This window comes from Perognathus longimembris, chromosome 2 (genome assembly GCF_023159225.1).
Source record: "Perognathus longimembris pacificus isolate PPM17 chromosome 2, ASM2315922v1, whole genome shotgun sequence".
NCBI classification, from domain to species: domain Eukaryota; kingdom Metazoa; phylum Chordata; class Mammalia; order Rodentia; family Heteromyidae; genus Perognathus; species Perognathus longimembris.
In genome coordinates this window covers 25359843-25384308 of record NC_063162.1, presented here as the reverse complement: position 1 = coordinate 25384308, position 24466 = coordinate 25359843, and the positions used below count along the sequence as shown (strand labels likewise).

At 38.0% G+C, this 24466-nt stretch overlaps 1 protein-coding gene across 17 annotated transcripts in view; it reads left to right on the top strand.

The window, feature by feature from the left end:
* Lcor (ligand dependent nuclear receptor corepressor) overlaps positions 1-24466 on the top strand; it is an 80268-nt gene that overhangs the window by 27987 nt on the left and 27815 nt on the right. For 5 of the 17 annotated variants that reach the window (XM_048338555.1, XM_048338569.1, XM_048338572.1 and 2 more), the window contains 4 exons: positions 6874-6939; positions 7464-7543; positions 14468-14600; positions 22558-22845. In XM_048338555.1, the coding sequence (XP_048194512.1) occupies positions 6874-6939; positions 7464-7543; positions 14468-14600; positions 22558-22845 (567 nt within the window). The remainder of the gene's footprint in view (positions 1-6873; positions 6940-7463; positions 7544-14467; positions 14601-22557; positions 22846-24466) is intronic. The other 12 variants (XM_048338557.1, XM_048338558.1, XM_048338561.1 and 9 more) reach the window with 4 other exon arrangements.

The following is a 24466-nucleotide window of genomic DNA, read 5'->3' as shown; positions in this document are numbered from 1 at the left end:
TTTGAACCATGAGCCTCAGACCTCAGCCTCCTGAGTAGCTAGGATTAAAGGTTTGAGGCACCAGTGCCCAGCTAGAGATACTATACTTTCAAAATCCCCCCCCCCCATTTTATTATTTAAAAAAACCCAACATTTCATTTGCTACAATTCAGCTTATTGTAATACTGAAAAATAATTTATACCAGGCTTTTTGGTATGGTTTATAGTTAAAGCACTTACTTTACAAAAAGGAGAGTGAACGAGAGGAAGGATGACCAAAATGTTGCCAATATAAATACATCCTTGCAAAGTACTACTTTACCAAAATTGTACACGAAACGCCAACCGACACTAAGACTTGAGAAGATTATTAAAGCTTAGGAAACAGTTTGAAAACACAAAGGATAAACATCCGAAAACCGTACCAGTTCCTTTACTTGTAGGTAAAAACTAGCCTAGCTCAGCATCTTCTTTCTCGTTCTTAGATCTCTCACTAAACCTGTAATAACTTTACTCTGCACTGGACCTAATCACTACCTGCTGTTGTCCTCCTAGGTATTTGCACAAATAGATGCACATTTCTACTTCCCAATCTTCTGTCTTGTTAAAGAAAAACCTTAAATGGGGAGTAAGCAAAAAGCATATTGCCTTTAATTCTCCAGTGTTAACTTGGAAAACCTAAGTAATGGGAGGTCTCCTAAGTCTACATTAGGTTCATTCTGCACTCTTGAGCACAGGACATTTATGTGAGATCCTATCTATAATGGATTCTTTTCAGCAATAAATTATTTGCAAATGTCTATGAAAGAGAGCAAGGGGAAATCTTACCCCAGTTGAAAGAGTATAAGGGTAGAGCCAGTAATCTGACTCTAAGTCATTTAGATAGGGTATAGGGTGTAGGTGGTTCACACCTGTAATCCTAGCTACTCAGGAGGCTGAGATCTGAGGATTGTGGTTCCTAACACTCATAACATCAACATTTTAAGTTACAAACACTGTCTTAAGACAGTGTCCTTTACTCTTAACTAAGAAGTTTGAAAGTCAAATTTGAGACTATAATGAAATTATGCCAACCTAGTTGTTAGAAATCATGCATATGGAGTTTTGTTTCTTTTTTAGATCTGTGACCGTTTAAAATACTTGGAAGATGGTACAGTGTAACAGAAAAAAATGAAACATTTGATGTTGTGAAGGCATACAATTTATGTGGAATGTATTCTACTTCCAGCCATTTCCTATAAGCTATAATAAGTTAGGATTAGGGCTGAGGATGTGGTTTAGTGGTAGTGTGCTTGCCTAGTATGCTTGAAGTCCTGGGTTTGATTCCTCAGTACCACATAAACAGAAAAAAACAAAAGTGGCTTGTGGCTCAGGTGGTAGAAGGCTAGACTTGAGCAAAAGAAGCTCAAGGACAGTGCCCAAAATTAAAAAACAAACAGGATTAACTGGGTGCTGGTAGCTCAGTCCTTTAATTCTAGCTACTCAGGAAACTGATCTGTGGATTGAGGTTCTTAGCCAGCCCAGGCAGGAAATTTCCATGAGGCTCTAAACTCCAATTACCACCAGAAACTCAGAAATTGAACTATAGCTCAAATGGTAGATAGAGCCTTGACAAAAACAGCCTGGTAAGAAAAATTGAAAAACAAAAAACTCCATGTCTGCCCACCATTTTTGTTCAATGTGTACCCCAGTCCCTTGTCAATTCTTAGCTAACTTATATTGAATAAGCGAATTTCCACTCAATAATTGAATAGTGTTGATAGATTAAAGAGTTCACTGAGGGAGATGCTTTTAATTTGGGGAAGATGAAATACAAAGATTTAAGAAAATACTGACTCACTATGATTATGGCATTGGATAGGATTTCTTTAGATATTAGTTAAATCCCATAAAAATTTTAACATGTACTATATTATGTTAAAGATACTTTTGCAACCCTCATCACTGAATATAATACGACTCTTTTCATTGTTCATTTTTCTGTGAGCTATGTTATCTTCATGGCTTTTCTGTAAGATAATGGTTCAGATTTTGAATGTATTTGTTCTTCCCTTATTTGCCTTTTGTTAATGTCAAACATAGCACATGAGACATTCCCTGTTGCTATGCAACTGCTAAATTCAGTATTTTTATTAATAAAATTGAGTGATGTTTTATTAAAACATACAGTGAAGAGATGGTCGTAAAATTTTGCTTTCCCAGTATCCCATCAGTAATACTTGAAAGGTTTCATGTAAGTTTGAAAAGAGGAATGACTTTTCATGTAATATTGTAAGCTAAATAAATCAGTAGTTGTGTTTTCTTCCTTTCTCTTCTTTTCATCATTTATTTTTCCCTGAGCTCTATCAAGGGTAGAGGTTCAAAGCTTGTGCTCTACCACTTTGAGCCACAGTGCCACTTCTGGTTTTATGGTGGTTAATTGGAGATAGAGTCTCATCAACTTTTCTGCCTGGGCTGGTATAGAACTGCAATCCTCAGATCTCAGCCTCCTGAATATAAGTAGGGTTACAAGTTGAGCCACCAGTTATGTAAGGTTTCTTAAAATAGGTAGTGGATAAAGGAAAACACCATTTTGTATTCAGGCAGGAGAGAAAAGTTTACTCCTGAACTGCTGGCCTATGGCTGAGGGAAGGGCTGACCCCACTGCCAGGCCAAGCCTTATCTAGGGCAGGGGCAGGGAGGTATGGCTAGGTGAGGGGAGTTGTCTGCCTCTGGATATGCCAGTTACCTAGGTAATGCAGGTACCTGGCTGAGACTTTAGACAGGCGGGGGCATCTGCATGGAGCCCTCCCGGGGCGGAGCTTACATTCAGCCTTTTAATATGAAAAAGGACGTGGACTCTGGCTACTTCCTGTTGGCAAGGGGTGTTGTCATTAGGGGTAAAAGGTGGAAATGTGACACTTACATTTGGAGAAGGGAAGGGGCAGCTGTCCTTTGATGGTAGGCACTAGTCCTTGAATGAAGTCTGGAAGAAGTCTCATGAGGCAGGAGCTGGGCAGTACAATAAAGAGAGCACACAAAAGGCAAAAGGAAGGGGTTAAGGGCAGAAAATAAAAAAATTGGATGACTTGGCTAGTTCAGCTAGTTCTTATCTCCTGAATTCCAGGCTGGAGTTGGTGGAAGATGTCCCTAGCTACTTGTGACATCTGACAACTAGGTAGGGGAGAATATGCTAGACTAAGGCTGAATTGGAGAATGTAAATTCCTACCCAATTAGAAGTTAAGACAGGTATGGACATTAGATGGACAAGTTACTATCTCTTGATCCCCCTGTTCCAATTAATTCTGAAAGGGCGAGTGTAAAGTGACTCCATTTAGGATGTGACATCATTCTTCTCTTCTCTCCATGGTCCCTTTTGGCCTTTTCATCAATTTTGACAGAGTTGATTTTTAGCTCAAGCCGGCCTGGAACTTTGTATTTTCATAAGCTGGCTTAAATTGTCCATTTTGTTGAATTTACTCTCCCAGGAATCTATAATGAAATTGGTCTTCAGTACTTTTTGATCTGTGATTTGTTTTTTCTTGTTTCTATGTTATTGATGAAACCTTTGTTCTGTTTTCTATTGGTCAGATTGTGTTCTCTCTCTCTCTGTGTGTGTGTGTGTGTGTGTGTGTGTGTGTGTACTACATTTTTTTTTTTTTTTGCCAGTTCTGGGGCTTGAATTCCTTCCTCAGGGTCTGGGTACTGTCCCTGAGCTTCTTTTGATCAAGGCTAGCACTCTACCACTTGAGCCACAACACCATTTCTGTCTTTTTCTGTTTATGTGGTCCTGAGGAATTGAGCCCAGGATTTCATGCATGCATGCTAGGCAAGCACTCTACCACTAAGCCATATTCCCACACCAGGTTTTTTGTAATTTTAAAGTTTATATGCCATAAATCCTTTGTCTTTTACTTTTTGCTTTTCTGGCTTGCTATACACATTTTTTTTTCAAAAATTGAAAAGTTTAATGATAATAAATGTATTTCTTGCTACATACAATCCTTTAAAAAATTTCTGCTTAGAGCTGGGCATGGTGGTTCAGACCTGTAATCTTTGCACTATCGAAGCTGAGGCAGAAGTGGGCACCAGTGGCCTCTAATACCAGCTACTGAGGAGGCTTAGATCTGTTGATTGCAGTTCAAAGCCAAGCCCAGGCAAGAAAGTCTATCCTTGAGCAAAACAAGCTCAGGGATAGCACTCAGTCCCTGAGTTCAGGCCCAGGACCTCCACCCCCACCCCCACTCCCAGGCATACACACACAGGGGAGGCAGGAGGATTGTAAGTAAATACCAACTGGGGCTACATATTGAGTTTGAAGCTAATCTGGACTACACACAGAAATACAGAAAAAATCCAAAAATGTATGCTTAATATGCAATTTGGAATTTGTTAGAATTTTTTTGTTTTCAGTTTTTAAAAATTTTATTGTCAAGATGATATACAGAGGGGTTACAGTTACATGCTTAAGGTAGTGAATACATATACAATTCTTGTCATACCTGTTATCCTCTTCCTTATTTTTCTCCTTCCTTCCTTCCCCCCTTGCTTTATTCATTATTTTTTTCAAAAATAAAAAAAAATCTTATTCTTGATTTACATTGTTACTCAAGTCTACAATGCTTATGTCCTCTAAGATTATTAACTGTAAAACAATTCCTTCCAGACTGGATAATATATACATATACATCTCTTTTCTTTTGCTTAGTGTTATCTGTTCCTTCTTTTGCTCTAATTTCCCCCCTTCCACTCCCTGCTGCCCTTGAGTTGCTTAGTTTGTTCTCATCAGTGTCCATTGCAGTGATTGGGCCCTTTCTACTGTATTCCCCCCCCCCCGTTTTCCATTCGTTCTGTACCCTCTTCCCAGCCATGTGCACCTGTACACACCTTGTGTGAGGTAAAGGGTCCTTTAAATTCTCTGAGTAATTAATTACAAAGAAGTCTTTTGCTTCCTTATCTTTGGTCTTCTTTATAGCCTGGATATTAAATTATGTACATATGAATTAGTGTTTGTGTTTCACTTTTGGGTGCCTTTCTCCCAAGGCTGACCCCCCCCCCCCAAAAAAAAAGGGTGAATTGCTACCTTGGGTCCTGCTTTCTTTGCCATGTCTCTTTGTTAATTATTTTTTTAGAATTTCTTATGAACTCAAAAATTATTAGATTTGCTGTTTAGGATAAGGACTACCTTTAATCTCTTAGCTGTATTTGTATTTAATTTTGTTATGTTCTTATAATAATGACAAGAAATAAGGAGTGGTTAAAAATTGCTTAAAATAAAGTGAAAAATCTATAGTTCAAAAAATAGGTTAGAGATACCAACTTTCTAATTTACAATTCGGGTAATGTGAACTGTAGAAACTACTGTATTGAAAATGATGGTTTAATACTGGGGCATCCTAAGCTGGGCGTCCTTTGTTCACTCTGGTAATCCTAGCTACTCAGGAGGTTGAGATCTGAGGATCTCACTTCAAAGCCAGCCCAGGCAGGAAAGTCCTTAAGATTCTTATCTCCAGCTAACCATTAAAAAGTCAGAAGTGGAGGGCTGGGGATATAGCCTAGTGGCAAGAGTGCCTGCCTCGGATACACGAGGCCCTAGGTTCGATTCCCCAGCACCACATATACAGAAAACGGCCAGAAGCGGCGCTGTGGCTCAAGTGGCAGAGTGCTAGCCTTGAGTGGGAAGAAGCCAGGGACAGTGCTCAGGCCCTGAGTCCAAGGCCCAGGACTGGCCAAAAAAAAAAAAAAAAAAGTCAGAAGTGGAGCTATAGCTTCAGTGGTAGTGCTCTAGCCTTGAGCAATGATAAAGCTCAGGTACTGTGGCTAGGCCCTGTGGTCAAATCAGTCCTAGGACCAAGGACCTAGAAACCCCCACCCCCAGACATTATTCCTAAGGTCCATATGGCTTCATAGATTGTTTGTAGTATGTATTTAAGCAGAATAAAGTCCAAGACAGTTTGGGAGCCACTGCTATATTATTTATGGCAGGCAGTAGAAAGGTACAATCTGAGTGCCTGCCTGTTTTCTTCCATCCCTTTCAATAACCCATTGAAAAAAACAGGAAGAGGGCTGGGAATGTAGCTTAGCAGAAGAGTGCTTGCTTGGCATGCCTGAAGCCCTGGGTTCAATTCCTCAGTGCCACATAAACAGTAAAGCCGGAAGTGGCATTGTGGCTCCAGTGATAGAGTGCTAGCAAAAGGAAGCTAGGGACAGTGCTCAAGCCTTGAGTCCAAGCCCTAGGACTGGCAAAAACAGAAACAAAACAGAGAAAACAAGCAGGAGGATACTTGTTTTACATTAAATAGTAGTTCAACGTTTGTGATAAGAATTTGGAAAAACTGCCTTGAAAAATAATTTCACACTAGTGAAGGATGACACTAGTGAAGGATGTAACTATTTGTGTATGTGTGTGGGGTTTTCACATCTTTTCTGTTATGTGTGATTAATGAGTTTTATTTTTTATAGAGGAACCAGCAAGTAGTTATTGTGATCACACAAAGTAATCACAAATATATTTTTCTTCTAATATATTATGTTGTGGTGTGTGTGTGTGTATATGTGTGTGTGTGTTTGAGAGAGACACTTGAGGATTTTAACAAAAGCTGTGGAAGCTTTGAACTAATTTGATCTTCCCTTTAAGATGGAACTTGAGAGTTTATGTAAAAAATTTGTAGGAGAGTAAGAGAATCCGAATTTCAGTTCCTTTCTTGGTTATTTCTACTATTCTTGTTCCTGAATGTATGTGCTCGGAGTTTATGTTGTTAATCATTAACAAAAATGTTCCCTTTTAGATTTGTCAGTGATACTCTTTTGTCCCTAAACTTATATTTGAAAACTAAAAGTATCATCATTATAACATATTGATTAGTATTATGGTGAATATTATTGTAGTAATATAATTTTTTAATCCTTTTTAGGGTTTGAAAGTATTCTTGAAGGGCTGTTTGGACCTGCATTATTAAAAGATCTCAGTTTACTTAAAGGTACTAAAAATAGTTTGGTATTTCAAAATCTTTCTGGTTATCTTGGTGATTTAAGCTCCTTTTTTTTTCATTTTCATGAGGGGTGAAACTATACCCATGTAAGCATCTTTTTATGTTTAGTTGGTATTGTTAAGATGTTTAAGTAGCATGTATTAATTAAGCATGATCATTACTTGTTAGAGAATGGTTAGGAATTAAATGAGTTTTGAGTTATGATTTCAGGTTTTTTCTTGTAGAGCTAAGAATTTTAAACAGGAGAATGAGAGTGTAGTAGAAATGTGCTTGCCTATTATGCATGAAGCCCCGGGTTCAAACCCCAGGAGCAAAATTAAAACATAGTTGGCCATAGAGTTCAGTGATAAGGCACTGATTTTGCCATGTATGAGGTCCTAAGTTTGATCCACAGAATTTTAAGACAAATATGAAATCTGTTGCCTATTTGGTGAAGTTTTTGTTAAAATAATATTTTGTAATTCTAATTTATTTTCTGAAGATTTGGTTCAAAATAACTTTTTTTTTTTCAGATTGTGAACCTGAAAACATTTCTAATTGGACTTTTGATGAAAATTGTCTGTTCTGTTGTTTGAGAAGAGAGAAAATAAAGGTAACACAGAATCTTATGAAACCATTATTTACCATAGTATTTTAGTGTCCTTTTAAAAAAGTTGAGTCGTTTCGTTGAGTATAGGAAAAGAAATTAAGATACCGGGGCTGAGAATATGGCCTAGTGGCAAGAGTGCTTGCCTCGTATACATGAAGCCCAGGGTTCGATTCCCCAGCCCCCACATATATAGAAAACGGCCAGAAGTGGCACTGTGGCTCAAGTGGCAGAGTGCTAGCCTTGAGCAAAAAAAGAAGCCAGGGACAGTGCTCAGGCCCTGAGTCCAAGGCCCAGGACTGGCAAAAAATAAATAAAAAAGAAATTAAGATACCTTCTTTATAAAGGATTTGTTAGTAACTGGATTTGGCAACCAGTTGTTGTTTTTTTTTTTTTGAACTCTGGCCCTGGGTGCTGTCCCTTAGCTTTTTTGCTCAAGGCTAGAGCTCTACCACTTTGAGCCACGGTGCCACTTTCAGTGTTTTGATGATAAGAGTCTCATGGACTTTGCTGCTTAGGTGGCTGGCTTCAAACTGTGATCCTCAGATCTCAGCCTTCTAAGTAGCTAGGATCACAGGCATGAGCTACTGGCTCCTGGCATAGTAGAGTTTTGACTTGGAAACATTTCAGTTATTGAAAACTTAATAGTAGTGGATTGTTATTGTCATGTTTCTTAAAATAGTACCTCTGACAAACCATGAAAGCATTTTGATTTCTTCTCCCTTACACACTCAAAGTTCAAATCGTTGATGAGCTTTATTGATTGGTCTTTCCTGCTAATGAACCCCCCCACATACACATTTTTTTCCATTCTTTTGGGCAGTGTGTGTGTGTTGTGTCTGTCTCCCTCTTTTTTTATCTTCTCTCTCTCTCATACTAGAGTTTGAACTTAAGATTTTGCACTTATTAGGCAGGCATTTGGCCATTTGAATTATGCCTCTAGCCTGAGTTTATTATTCTTCATTTCCACAGTTGTAATGAGAGTTCACACTTGAAGCATTATTTCTGGATTCCTGAAGTAATACCATTGGTCACTGTCAGAGCTCTTCAGGCTGTTAAACACTCTTGGGCCCCCCCCCCCCAACTGTTACCCCCAAATAATAATGCCCTGTACTCAGTCTTCAAGGACTTTTTAAATTGCCTTTTCAAACTTAACTCTCAGTTCCTTAGTAGCCTGTACAAACCTCTGTTGATTTTAATTTACACGGATTTCTTTCTTTTTGTATGTGTGTTGTTGTTTTTTGCCAATCCTGGGGCTTAGAGTCAGGGCCTGAGCACTCTCCTAGGCTTCTTTATGCTCAAGGCTAGCATTCTATCTCTTTGAGCCACAGCACCACTTCTGGCCCTTTCTGTTTATATGGTGCTGAGCAATCGAACCCAGGGCTTCATGCATGCTAGGCAAGCACTCTACCGCTAAGCCACATGCCAAACCTCTCCTGTAGGTTTTAAATGTAGGCACTGTACCACTTTAGCCCTATTTCCAGCCCTTTTTAGATTTTAGTTATTTTTCAGTTAGGGCCTCATGTTTTTTGCCCAGGATCAGCTCAGGTAATAATCCTCTTACTGTATAGCTTGAATTACATATGTGCCACCATGCCCAGTTTCTTTGTTGAAGTGGAAGCTTGCTAACTTTTTGTCAAGCCTGGCTTAGAACCAGAATCCACTTGGTCTCCACCTACTGAGTAGCTTGTATTAAAGGCATGGGCCATTACATTGAGCCACACTCTACTTTCCATTCTAATAATGTCTCAATAGTCCATAAAATTTTCTTTCAACTAAACTACAAATCTTAGCCTAATCATTTGTATTAAACAACACACCTTTACTAGTCTTTGGAATACTAAAAGAGAACTTTGCTTGTTTTCTGTATCTTAAAACTGCTTGCTTTTAACTCTTTTTTTTTTTTTTTTTTTGGCCAGTCCTGGGCCTTGGACTCCGGGCCTGAGCACTGTCCCTGGCTTCTTCCCGCTCAAGGCTAGCACTCCGCCACTTGAGCCACAGCGCCGCTTCTGGCCGTTTTCTGTATATGTGGTGCTGGGGAATCGAACCTAGGGCCTCGTGTATCCGAGGCAGGCACTCTTGCCACTAGGCTATATCCCCAGCCCCTGCTTTTAACTCTTAAGCTCCACTCTTTCTATAAATAGTACACCTGTGTTGCTCTTGCTGCCTCACTTTTCACATTTAATTAAATATTTGTAATAAATATTGTGACTTAGTATTCTACCTTATTTTGTTCCTCCTTTTCTGAAAAACGTTGAATTTTGTGTTCCTGACTACATGGCCAGCTGCTGCAGATAGAACTATGACATATGCTTCTTTGTCCCTCTGTGCATAGCCACTGTATCACTGTTGATGATTGTTGGCAAATGCTTTAAAATCTGAAATTACTCTAGTCAATTCAGTGTTCTTTTGTGACATCTTTTCATATTTTGTCTATGAAGAAGTTACTGCTGTAACTATCTGGGAGTTTGTGTTTACATGAAATTTAATGTGTTTTGAAAAAAGAGAAACTAGATGACATACTTTCATGACTTAAAACTACCATTGAAGTTTATCATTATATATGTTAGATTATTGTGGTTTCTATAGTTGAAGTCATTAATTAGGAATTGTAGAAGGAACAATTTTCTTTTTTCATATTAGTATTGGGAATAGAGCCATTTTATGGCCGGTAATGGTTTATAGTATGTTATTGTAACATGATTGAGAGTTTTTTCTTAATACATAAGAGTATTATATGAATATTTTGGGGAGAAAATAGAGTAAAAACAAAGTTATGAAACTGTAGTGTTTAAAATGGCTGTTTTTATTCTGTGGAGTTCTTCAGTTTCTAGTTGATATTCTTAGTAGAAACAATAATTCCATTTGGCAACTTGGCTTGTTTTGTGAAGCTGTTTATTTTCACTAGACTTTATTATACTATGTTGTCTTCAGGGGTGTGTGTGTGTCTGTGTGCCTGTCTGTCTGTCTGTCTGTCTATCTATGTCTGCGTCTCCCATGGGGCTTAAACTCAGGGTCTGGGCACTGCCCCTGAGCCTCTTTGCTCAAGGCTAGCACTCAACTACTTGAGCCACAGCTCCACTTTTGGATTTTTGGTGGTTAATTGGAGATTAAGAGTCTCATGGACTTTCCTGCCTGGGCTGGCCTTGAACTGTGATCCTCAGATCTCAGCCTCCTGAGTAGCAAGGATTACCAGAAATAGATAATGCATACTGTAAAACCAGCCTTCTCAAAGTAGTATAGATAAAATGCTATATGGGAGTATAGAAGAAGGCAAGATTATCAAACTTTATAATATTGTTACCTCAAAAATACAGCTAAGAACATATACTGTAATTATGGAGAGCAGATAGGAATTCTAGAAAATATTTTGATGGATTGGCCTGTGATGAAAAATTGGGGGGTAGTATAAACTTTAAGTTTCTGAACAAGTAGAAACATAAGAATAACCCTTCCTGTGAACAATGGCTGTTAACCCTGTTAACAGTGGCTGAGGCTTGCATTTATCGTAATTTTTTTTTTTAGATTGCTTGTACATGTATGGTGGATGGAATAAAATTACCAGTTGAAAATACTGATTATAGAAACAGGCACTTAACAAGTATAATAGTAATTTGCTGCTTACCTTTCAAGTTTAGTTTTATAAAAAGTATTGACAGATCTATGTTGATAATTGAGTCATTCTTGCTATGCTTGTACATTTTGAATCCTATATTTACCACTTGGTTCATGTTCAGTCTTAAGCCTTCAGCCTTTTGTTTTCGTATTCATTAACTTGATAATCTCAGCAAAATTAAAGGCAGCATTGACATACAGTAAAAAAATTGCATTAAGCACAGTTTATACTTTGTTTGGATAAAGAACAATAATTTAAGTCAAGCTAGATTCACTGTTAGATAATTTCCCTTCAAGTATATGGGTTATAGAGTAATAAAGTCATTTTCTCTGAGATTTGCTGGTATTTAAAATAATACAGTGTAAGAAAATGGCATATAAAACATTGAATAGAATTTTGTCTGCTTTGTGTAGCTCATTGCTTGAAATGTCAATAAGTCACAGGTTAGTAGACTTAACAGTAGCTATAAGTTTGTGACTCAGTCTTTTATAACATAATTATTACAAAATTTACATATGTACAAATTCTTCTCGTTCCTAGGTTTTCTATACTCTCTGTAAGTTTACAAGAATAACATTTCAATTTTTGAGAATGTAGGCACAGAGAAGGCATCTAGACAGGAGTGGCTTTCAAATGTTATCCTTTTATTTTTGTCTTCTTCAGAAATCTAGGCCAATCTTACCTTTCCTAAAATTCTTTAAGAAAAATATACTTTATTGTTATTTTAAAGGTGGTATACAAAGGGCTTACCATTCCTTGAGTCAGATAATGAGCATGTTTCCTTTCCATGTCGTCCCTTCCCTTACTCTCTCCTAGTCCCTCCCTCTTGTTTCTACCTATGAGTTGTATAGTTCACTTTGATCAGTGTCCAGTGAGCTCCACTGCTGCAATTTTTCACCACTTTTACCTGGAATTCTGTACCCGCCGCCTACACTCCCCAAAATATACACGCGAATAATAAACCATACATAAAGAAAACAGAATAATATTTTTTTAAATCTCTATAGTTTCCACATCTGGAGTTTGTGTCCCCCACCCCTTTCTCTCTCTGTATACACACACATACATATGTATATATAAGTGTATATAAATATAAAGAGGCACGTAGGGATTGCACTTTTGTGTTTCTTTCCATTTAGTAGTAGTCTTTTGGTCTCTTTTGAGTCCTTTGATCTCTTGAGTCTTTTGGTCAGCTTCTTGAGTAGTTAAGATTACAGTCTTGGGGCTGGGGATATGGCCTAGTGGCAAAGAGTACTTGTCTCCTATACATGAGGCCCTGGGTTCAATTCCCCAGCACCATATATACAGAAAACAGCCAGAAGTGGCGCTATGGCTCAAGTGGCAGAGTGGTAGCCTTGAGCAAAAAGAAGCCAGGGACAGTGCTCAGGCCCTGAGTCCAAGCCCCAGGACTGGCAAAAAAAAAAGATTACAGTCATGAGACACCAACACCTAGCTTTGTTTTTTTTTAATTGTTTCTAGATGTGAACATTTAGTGATTAATTTATGTAATATATGTACAGAAATATATGAATCTTTTGAATATTTGAAAAACTTGGTCAGATAGATTGAACATATATTTTCTCCTAGGTTTAGGTTTATATTTACCCTTTCCTTTGTCTTTTGAAAAATAAAACATTTGAATCTTTATCATTATTTTTAAATCTCATGCTTTGAGTCTGGAAGTTGTAGCTTTGTAGTAAAGTACTTGCCTAGCATATGTGAGGACCTGAGTTTAATCCTCAGCACCAGAATAATAGGGAGGGGGGGAGTCATTTTTTAATGTTTCTGCTCAAGAAATTCTTTGCTTAATGCCAAATGCACAAGATATCATATTTTGTTATATAAAATTATTTTTTGATCTCATATATTTCTACTTAATTTTTCTATATGTTAAAAGGTAAGACTTGGAGTTTTATTTTTTAAAAAAAGATACCATAAGAAAATCCATCCAGACACCCATAGCTCATGCTGATAATCTTAGCTATTCAGGAGGTTGATTTCTTAGGACTTCAATTTGGATCCAGTCCATACAGAGAACTTCCAAATCTGTCTTCAGCTAACCAGCAAAAGTCTAATATTAGAGATGTAGCTTAAGTGGTAAAGTTCCAGCCCTGAGTAAATAAACGGATGACGAGGCCTAGTTTCAAGCCCCAATACTAACGAAAAGAAAGAGAGAGAGAGAGAGATCGATCCAGTTCTGTTTCTTGAAAGGGAAAGAAAACTGGAAATCTAGTACCATAACTTTTCCTGAATTGTCTTTCTTTTTTTAACTTGGCTTATATGAGTTATACAGGTTATTGTTATTATTATTAACTTTTATCAGTTATATTTTGTGTGTGTGTGTGTGTGTGTGTGTATGTGTATCCTGAGTTTTTGTGCTCAAGGTTAGTGCCCTACCACTTTGGGCCACGGTTCCTCAGCCTCCTGAGTAGCTGGAACTATAGGCATGAGTCACTAGCACCTGGCTCCTTTTTTTAAAAAAAAAATTATCTTTAAGTAGTTGTACAAAAGGATTTTAATTCTAATTCCTAGAGTCTTCCTCCTCCTCCTCCTCCTCCTCCTCCTCCTCCTCCTTCCTCCTTCCTCCTTCCTCCTTCCTCCTTCCTCCTTCCTCCTTCCTCCTTCCTCCTTCCTCCTTCCTCCTTCCTCCTTCCTCCTTCCTTCTTCCTTCTTCTTTTTGCCAGTCCTGGGCCTTGGACTCATGGCCTGAGCACTGCCCCTGGCTTCTTTTTGCTCAAGGCTAGCACTCTGCCACTTGAGCCACAGCACTACTTCTGGCCTTTTCTATATATGTGGTGCTGAGGAATGGAACACAGGGCTTCATGTATACGAGGCAAGCTCTCTACCACTAGGACATTTCCCAGTCTCGAGTTTTCCTTCTTGATGATCCTTTCCAAAATTTATACTTGTGTGTGGAGAAAGCAGCTCATATTAGGGCAAACTTGATTCTTAAGCAATTTGAGATTGAGTGTGTGTGTGTGTGTGTGTGTGTGTGTGTGTGTGTGTGTGTGTGCGCCAAATACTAACTGCTCAAGGAATGTTTCTTCTAATATAGTTAGAATACCTGTGAATTTTAAACAGAACACATAATTGTAAAGCATGTATAAAATCCACCCAAGTCATACATATACACTAATTTTGTTTTTATGCTTTTGTAGAGACCAAGTTCATCCTGATTCAAAGTTTTTAAAATACTACACTTTTATTAAACTAATTTGTCTTACTGCTGTTATTATTTGTCTTTATGCATAGAGATTTATGATTTTGAATGGGGAAAGGAATTTGTACAAATATTTCAACAAATATTTTTGCAGGGACACTTAGTTGGTCTGGATGAACCAGCATCAGGAGCTGGGCAAGAAACTCTGCTTAAACAAGAGCACACAAAAATCATTCGATTCGAGAGACAAGCAGAAGAGTTCCTCAATGCAGTCTTTTATAGAAAAGGTTGGTTTCTGTGACAAGATGACATGTAGTATCTGCTTGTCTTTCTCCTCAATTTCAAATTGTGTTTTAAAGTTGCTGTAAAATATTTTTATTGATAATACACTTTTGTTAAATTTGGAGTAATGATAACCTGTCATTCTTTACTGTGAAGTGATGGTGAGTTTTAGTTAACTAGTCCACAATTTATTAGGAAATGGAAAGTTACAAGGTCTCAAAAGAGTTCTACATGTTGTTAGGCAATTTTAACTGAATTTTTTTGTCTTTTAAAGTCCTAGGGATCAAACCCAGGACTTTGCACCTGCTAGGCAAGCGCTTGGCCACTGAGCTACATCCCAGCCCAGGCAATTTTAAAAACAGAAATAGTTACTCTTTTTAGCCATTAGCAACTTGAAAACAAACTGTAAGATTGTATTTCCAACCTGAAATTTCACTTATACAGAAAATATAGTTATTTCTTAAAATTTGATTTGTAAACGTCTTCCACTTGGTATACAGTCTTATTTCACTCAAAATTACTTTAGCAAAATTAACTGAAATTAACTTTAGGCAAAATTACTCATGGTGAAACCTTTTTTTTCCTTCTACATTTGATGGGTCACTTAATAGCTCCCTTGTTTACATTCTTTTCACTTCTCTTTCTCCCAGGAATGTATTGTTTGTTTTGTATTACTTTTTGTTTTATTTTTATTTTTTTGCCCATCTTGGGACTTGGTCTCAGAGCCTGAGCACTGTCCCTGGCTTCCTTATGTTTAAGGCTAGCACTCTACCACTTGAGCCACAGCACCACCTCCAGCCTTTTCTGTTTATGTGGTGCTGAGGAATCCCTGCTGAGCCATATTCCCAGCCCCTTATATTTCTTTTAAAGTACAGAAAAGAGCAGGTTAGAGTGACACATTCCTATAATCCCAGCTACTCTGGATGCTGAGATCTGGAGGATTATAATTAGAAACTAGCTCAGCCAAAGAACATCTGAAATATAAATAAAGCAGAACAGGGCTGGGGCCCACGTCTGCTAGATAGAGTACCTGCCTAGTAAATGCAAAAGTGTGAGAGAGAATCTGAGTTCTCCCTGTTCTTCCTTCCTCAGTGTAGAAAAGATCTAATCACAGAATCTCAAAGTTTAGAAAACAATCTTTGTAGAGAAATCAATTTTTTGTATCCATGGAGCATAATTGCTCTCAGTCACAACCTTCCAGGAAATTTCCTTTCATGATCCAGTTTATTAACATAATAGTTTCAACTCTCCTGTTTTTCAGTTCATATCTTGAGAACTTTTCTGTTTTTCCCTTCATGATCTCGTCTAACATAATAGTTCTACTTTCTTTTTTTTTGAGATAGCATCTTGTGAACTTTTCTGCCCCAGTTGTCCTCAAATTACAATTCTTCCAACTCTGAGTCTTCCCAAGTAGCTATATGATTACAGGCATGAGTCATTGGCTATCACTCTTTTGAGAAATTATTTTGGAGTGGATTTATATTTCCTAGTTATACTTTTCGTCTAGTTCCAGTTGTGTATATTACTGTGATAGGTTCTTAAAAAAAAGTTTTCCATAGTGGTTCATACCTGTAAGCAGTCTCCTAGAGGAGAGACAGGAGGGTTGTAAGTTCCAAGCCAGCCTTGGCCTATGTAGTATAGCAACTCTGTTTCTAAAAACAAATTAGGATTGGGAATATGATTCAAGTAGTATAGATAGCACCAGCCAAACAAGCATGAGGCCCTGAATTTAAACTTCAGAAACACTCCCCCTTAAAAAACCTTTTTCAGCAAATAATTGGATTTCCCTCTCTGCCTATAATATACTTTACTGTCTTGTAAAAGATTTTTTTTTTAAAGTTAGGTACACAAGTCTACAAAATTCCCATCCTTTTTTTTTTTTTTTTTTTTGCTGGTCCTAGGTCTAGAACTCAGGGCCTTGGCACTGTCTCTGAGCTTCTTTGTGTTCAAGGCCGGCACTCTTATCACTTGAGCCACAGTACCACTACTGGCCTTTTCTGTGTAGTTTAGAGTCTCATGGTCTTTGCTGCCCTGGCTGGCTTTGAACCGTAATTAATCCTCAGATCTCATCCTCCTGACTGGTGCCCAGCAACTCCCATCTTTGAAATAGCCAGTAAAAGCTCTGTGACAGTAGCTCCAGAAGTGAAGCTGTGGCTCAAAGTGTAGAGTACTAGCCTTGAGCAAAAACAAACAGGAAAAAAAAAGCTAAAAAACTCAAGGATAGCACCCAGGCCCTCACAGGCACACATTAAAAAAAAAACAAGCAACAACAACCAAAAAAAAAAAATAAAAAAGCTAGTCTAGATGTATGACTGAAATAGTAGAGTGCCATCAGAGCAAGCAAGCAAAACCTTGAGGTCAAACCCCAGTACCAGCAAATAATAAGAAAACCCAAAAATGTTTCCTGCAAATTACTGATAATCTTTGAATGATCCTATATTCTTTATCTTAGTAGCTCATTCCTATGGTCTAGGCTTTTGCTTAATATGATTAATATTTTCAAAAGGAGATAAGAGGCCGTAACGTCATACCAAATTTAGGAATGCACAGAGATTGTTATATTTTCTTCCTTTCTCCCATTATATCCCTAGGCATATCAAATGTTTAGTATACTTGTCTCCTGTTTTAATACTTATTGATTCCCTCTGACTTATATTTCCCAAGTGAGTCTTATTACAGGTGTGAGCCTTGGCAGTATTTCACATTTTAGGTACAAACTATCTGCTCATTACCAAATAAAATACCTTAACAATTCCTTTCCTTTATTCTATCTATCTATCTATCTATCTATCTATCTATCTATCTATCTATCTATCTATCTCTCTCTCTCTACCAATTGATGTATATAGATAGGTAGAGAAAGAAATATGATCATTATTCTAATATATTGCTGTAGCAAGCTCTATAATCTGAAAGAGTAATGATGATTTTTGTGGAAGAACCATTTTTTGTCCACTCTTGGTTTATGGGACATTATTGAGGTCAGTTATAAGCAAATTTCCTTCACCTAATTTCTGTCCTACTTTTTATCTATTAGTCACATCTCTTTGTTACAGAAGAATAACTTGACATTAAGTTTTACACATAATGTCTAGGAGGGAGGAGTTCTTGGCTTGGAATTTATTTCAGAGTAGATAGATTTCGAGTGATGGAAATTGTCTGGAATTGTATATAATGTAAATTTGTATATTTTTTTATATACCGGTCTGAGATGCTCAGAAAATGAACTGTTTCTTTCTGGCCATCTGCTTTCCCTTGGTTCTTTCACTCAAGGCTGGTGATCTTCCACTTAAGCTCCACCTTCCATTTTAGTTTATTGCTGGTTGGAGATAAGAGTTTTACAGACTTTAATGTCTGAGCAGCCTTCAAGCCACAATCCTCACATCTCAGCCTCCTGAGTAGCTAAGATTATAGGCATGAGCCACTATCCCCTGACTTGATTCTTTATTATAGTGATTTTAATATTTAGCAAAAAAATTGCATTCTGAGCCTATTGAATGTTAGCCTTTCAGATTAAGTATGCTTTAATTCAGAAGCTTGGATATTTAGCCTTTTGTATGAAAACTTTAGAAATTTTGTGTCTTAAATATACCCTTGACAAGCCAGGTTCTGGTAGCACACCATAATTGTAGCTACTCAGGAGGTTGCGATCTGAGGATCAAGATTTGAAGCCAGCCCAAGCAGGAAAATCCACAGGACTCCTATCTCTATTTAAACACCAAAAACAAAACACAAAAAAAACCACACACAGGGCTGGGGATATGGCCTAGTGGCAAGAGCACTTGCCTCGTATACTTGAAGCCCTGGGTTCAATTCCTCAGCACCACATATACAGAAAATGGCCAGAAGTGGCGCTGTGACTCAAGTGGCAGAGCAAAAAGAAGCCAGGGACAGTGCTCAGGCCCTGAGTCCAAGGCCCAGGACTGGCAAAAAAAAAAAAAAAAAAAAAACCCACACAAACAAAAAACAGCTAAAAAGGGTGCTCTGTGGCTCGAGTAGAATAAGCAAAAGAAGCACAAAAGCTTAGAGATAGTTTCTAGGCCCTGAGATCCAACCCCAGGACCAGCTCACAAAAATAAATAAAATATGCCTTTTGCAGCTATCATAATCATATCTCTCTTCAGCTTATTCTGTCACTTAAGTTAAAAAACTTGGGGGCTGGGGATATAGCCTAGTGGCAAGAGTGCCTGCCTCGGATACACGAGGCCCTAGGTTCGATTCCCCAGCACCACATATACAGAAAACGGCCAGAAGCGGCGCTGTGGCTCAAGTGGCGGAGTGCTAGCCTTGAGCGGGAAGAAGCCAGGGACAGTGCTCAGGCCCTGAGTCCAAGGCCCAGGACTGGCCAAAAAAAAAAAAAAAAAAAACTTGATGCTTTTATCTGACTCAGTTTTTTCTAGAGTCATGATATTCTTACAGAATTTATGTCAAAGAATGAATACGTTCATCAAATTTACAAAAGATAGAATAATGTTTACTTAATACTGGTTAGCAGACATTCATAAATTATTTTGCTTAGTATTTGTGAATTTTCCTTTTTTATTATAGAATCTTAAACTTTCCATGGGGAAAAGGATATCACACATACACACACATATGTATCACTTATATATATATACACACACACACACACACACATACTGTTGTGCCAAGTCGCAAGACCACCACCAAAAAGACCACCGAGACTCAGACATTTCCGAAATGCAAAAGCAAGGCAAGGCTTTATTTAAGCGAGCTGCAACTCGGGCCTCGTCCTACCCACCGACACAGCGGAGGTTAGGAGGAAGCCCCGAGCTGTGATTACACAGGGCTTATAAAGGCAAAGAACAAGGTTACAACAATCAGGTGTGCAAGCAAGATTAGGACACAGGTACAAATCTGATTGGCTCAGGGTTTAATTCTAAAATGGGGTTCACGTGTCTGGCACTTCATATCACTTAAGGAGTATATCTTGCAAGGATACAATGGAAAGTTTAAGAACTATTAATGAGAAAATCTAATGCTTAGAAATATTTTTAAAGTAATATATGGTAAATTTTTGTTCGTTTTTTGAACTCAGTGCCTGGGCACTATCATTGAGCCTTTTTTTCTTCCTTAAGGCTAGCACTTCACCAGTTTTAGCCACAGAGCCACTTCTGGTTTTCTGAAGGTTAATTGGAGATAAGTGTCTCAACAGACTTTTCTGTCTGGGCTACCTTTGAACTGCAGTCCCTCAGATCTCAGCCTTCTTAGTAGCTAGTATTACAGGTGTGAGCTACTGGCATCTGGCTAAAAAATATTTTGAAAGTAATACATGATAAAGAGTGCCAAAGGAATGTTTTTGAAAGCATTGTAAGAACTTATGAACCTCACCTAACTGAATGTTTTTATTGATAACCCATTTAGCATTTATAGGAAGAAACAATTATAAATATTTCTTAGTGTCTTTGGTTATCCTTTATGAGCATCTTCTGGTAATGAAATATTGTCCTTCTGAGGGAAAAATGGTATGTGGTTGGTTAGGATCCTTTTGAGGTTTTTGTTTTTTGGGGGGGTGCTGGCTAAAACTCTGGCCTGGATGCTATGTCTTAACTTTATTTGCTCAAGGCTAGTGTTCTACCTCAGCTGTACTTCCTGCTCTTTGCTGGTTAATTAGAGATAAGAGTCTCATGTACTTTCCTACCTGGGCTGTCTTTGAATCTTGATCCTCAGATCTCAGCCTCCTAAGTAACTAGGATTATAAACTGGAGCCATTAGTGCCTTGTCCCCTTTTGAGGTTTTAATTAATAAATACACTTGGGACCTTGAGCTCTCCTTTGGTTGGCTCTTTTACTCTAGGCTGGTGCTCTACCATTTGAATCACATTTCCACCTCTGGCTTTTGCTGGTTAGAGATAAGAGTTTCTGAATGCTTTGGTCCTGGGCTGGCTTAAAAAGCATAATCCTCATATATCAGCTTTCTGAGTAGGTAGCTACTATAGGTTTAAGCTATTTGTTTATTATGGTGATTTTTAGGTTTTAGCAATAACAAAAGCCAACTAGTTTTTCTTCTGTTTTGGGTCGTGGGGCTTAAACTCTGGGCCTGGGGGCTTGAACTCTGGGGCTGGTCCCTGAGCTCTTCAGTTCTAGGATAGGGCTCTACCACTTGAGCCACAACGCCACTTCTGGTTTTCTGGTGGTTAATTGGAGATAAGAGTCTCCGACTTTTCTGCCGGGGCTGGCTTTGAACCACGATCCTCAGATTTCAGCCTCAGGAGTAGCTAGGATTATAGGTGTGAGCCATAGGTGCCGGGCTTAGTTTTTCTTTAACTTTGTAAATCAGTCTTCTAAGTCCTTGACAGCTTCAAAATACTGGTGATATTTGCCAGGAAAAGGTTATTTAAAGGCTATACAAACTTACCTTTAAAAAAGTGAAGGAAATTGAGAGTTTCTTTTTTAAAAAAAATTTAAAATTATTATGAAGTGATGTTGCAGAGTGGTTAAAGTTTCTTAAGTCAGGTAATGAATACATTCTTTTTGGACAGTGTCACCCCTTCCTTTGCTATATCCCCTTTTTCCCTCCCATCCCACCTACAAGTTGTATAGTTCATTTTCATAGTGTCTAGTGAGTACCACTGCTGCATTTTGTGCACCCTTTGTCCCTCCATTTCTGTGCCCCCTTCCCCTCCCAAACTGAGCTTTTCTAAGAACCACCTTATAAAAAACCTTTGAAGTTTTGTCATGGGAGTCAGGGGCACAGGTAGAACATTAACATCAAAAGAAAAGTTTTAATTGAATTCTATCAATAACCATATGCACAAATTTAGTTTTCATTTTCTCTTTTTCAGTTCCCCTCCCCCTCCAGCAGTCTGGTGGGGAGAATCAAGCCTTAGGTCTTAAAAATGCTTTGTAAGCACTGTACCTGGAAACAGAATCCCTTTCCCACATTTTTCTCATTATTAAAAGCACTATTTAGTGATTGATTTGATTATTGCATTTATTACTTAACTAAATTGAATAGACATTTTATACCAGATAAGATTAGGTATATAGATGTAAGCAGATATAGCACCTGGTCTAAAAGGCCTCATCTCCCTGATTGACTAATGTGGTAATTATGTAAGTATGAAGGTAATAAATTAATATAAATTATTTTTCCCTTGGTCTTATACCATTTGAACTTGAAGGTTCTTCAGCTCTTAAGAATTAATGATAATTATGTTTAACTTATCAAAACTAGAACTCAGTAATACTCTTAGGTGTTTATTTCATTACTTTGGCAGGGTATAAAGAACTCATGGAAAACACATGGTCTTTCTTCATCTGTTGAGATTTGACTCCTAGCCCAGGGCTCCTAAATTGTAATCCCCAGCAATATCAGGCAACTTCTTAGACATGCTAGTTCTTGATCCCATTCTGCTAAATCAGAAACTTTTGGGAAAGGACCCACCAATCTGTTTCTATAAAAAAGTGATTTTCATGTACATTAAACTGTAAACACATCTGTCATGGATGTTAAAATTAACTCTCTTTATTATTTTGTTATTATTATCTTGCCTTCAGTTTTTCACAGGAAGTAACTTAATCACTCATGAATTATGTAACCCATTCTTGAAAAATTATGGAGATAGCTAAGGAAAGTCAGGAGAAAACATGATGTGATACATACATTTAACAGAGGAATATTTAATTGATAAGAGAGGCTTTGGGGATTTCTTTATCAGGTAAGTGATTCTTACCCATATGATATGTCCCTTTAAAAAAAAATCTCATAAATCATGAGTGGAGAAAAAGGTTTAGGAATGCTTTTAGGAAATTGTTGTTTCAGTTTGTAACTCAAAAGCTTAGAGACTAAAAATAGAAATCAAAAGAAGGAATACTATTTTCAGAAATTGGACTTTAGAAAAAAGGAAATGGAATTTTATGTTTTCTTCATAGCTATCTTTTTTTCTTTTTGTTAAAATGCATTATCCCACTTTAAAAGTAAATAAATCTTTGTTTACAGACAGTCCCTGGGTCTCCGACCCCAATATTCCCCTAGTGGCCCGTGAGATCATGCAGCGAATGATCCAACAATTTGCTGCTGAATATACCTCAAAAAATAGCTCTACTCAGGACCCCAGCCAGCCCAATAGCACAAAGAACCAAAGCCTGCCGAAAGCATCTCCAGTCACCACCTCTCCCACGGCTGCAACTACTCAGAACCCCGTGCTCAGCAAACTTCTCATGGCTGACCAAGACTCACCTCTGGACCTTACTGTCAGAAAGTCTCAGTCAGAACCTAGTGAACAAGGTATGGTTTGATGTCATGGTCTCCTCTGTCCAATCAGAAAACTTTATTTTGGGGGAGAAAAAAATTATTTTACAAGTAGGGCACCAAATACAATAAGATAAAAACTAATGATTTTCTAGCTGGACATAGTGACATTCACCTATAATTCCAGCTACTTGGGTGACTGAGGTGGGGAGGATCATTTAAGCTAAGGAGTCAAGTGACAGAACCTGGAAACATAGTGAGACTTTATCTCTTTTGCCTGTGCTGTTTCTCGCTGTCTCTCTTTGTCTCCCTGTCTTTCTCGGTCAGTCATGGGGCTTGAACTCAGGGGCCTGGTCAAAATCCCTGAGCTCTTTTGCTTAAGGCTAGCTACAGTACCGCCACTTCCGTTTTCTGGTGGTTAATTGGAGATAAGAGGCTCACCCATGTTGGCTTTGAACCACTATCCTCAGATTTCAGCCTCCTGAGTAGCTAGGACTACAAGCATGAGCCACCGGTGTCCTAGTCATGATAGATATATGATTCAGGTGGTACAATAGTTGTTATAATGGTGTTAACATTAGCACTTTTCAAAACATTGCCATACCCATATTTAAAAATAACCACAAAAAAGTAGATTTCTTCTTTCATTCTCAAGGCTCTACAATTAGTATCTACCTGAAAAAATAGGATCATAAATGGAAATGCATATTATTTGGAGTTTTATAGAATCACTTGGGTTAGAAATAAGAAGAAAAGACATTAGGACCCACTGTAGGTTAAGTGTATTCAATGTTTTGTAAATATAGAAACACATATGCCTTGTATTATGAACCTGAATTTGGTTGGGGATCTAGATTAGAGGCAAGGGTAAGAGTTTTGGGTATCAGTTTTGTTTAGCAAATGTTTCTGGGTCTCTGAAGAGCTTGTTATCTTTGGATACATTACATATTCCTGTTGCTTCTGATCTCATTTGACCTTTCACAAAGATGATGTGAGCATTTCAACTGAGCCTTTGAATCACTAGAAATAATGGTAAATTTATGGTATTGACAGTAGTAAGATTGGTGGTGGTGTCTTGCTCTGGAGCTTGAACTCAAGGCCTGGGCACTGTCCCTGAGCTTTTCTACTCAAGGCTAGAGCTCTAGCACTTTGAGCCACAACTCTCCTTCTGGTTTTTTGGTAGTTAGAGATAAGAGTCTCACAGACTTTCCTGCCCAGGCTGGCTTCGAACAGGGATCCTCAGATCTCAGCCTCCTGAATAACTAGGATTATAGGCACCTATCAGTAATTGGATTTTATTTTCATAGAAATTTCACAAGAATATGCAGAATGATGTGTAGACTTAACTGGTAAAAAAAAATTAGTGTGGGGGGAGAATATATGGTAAAAAAGAAAAACACATGCGATAGAAATTTCTTCTAAGTAATTTATGAAATTTGTACATTTAATGGTCTGGCTTTAGTTGCTTGCTAAAGGTTTTTTTTTTTTGGTCTGTCTCACGGCTTGAACTGAGGGCCTGGACACTGTCCTGGAGCCTCTTTGTGATAAAGGCTAGAGCTCTACCACTTGAGCCACAGTGCCATTTTGGCCTTTTCTGAATAGTTTACTGGAGATGAGAGTCTCTCGGACTTTCCTTCCTAAGGTGACTTTGAACCTG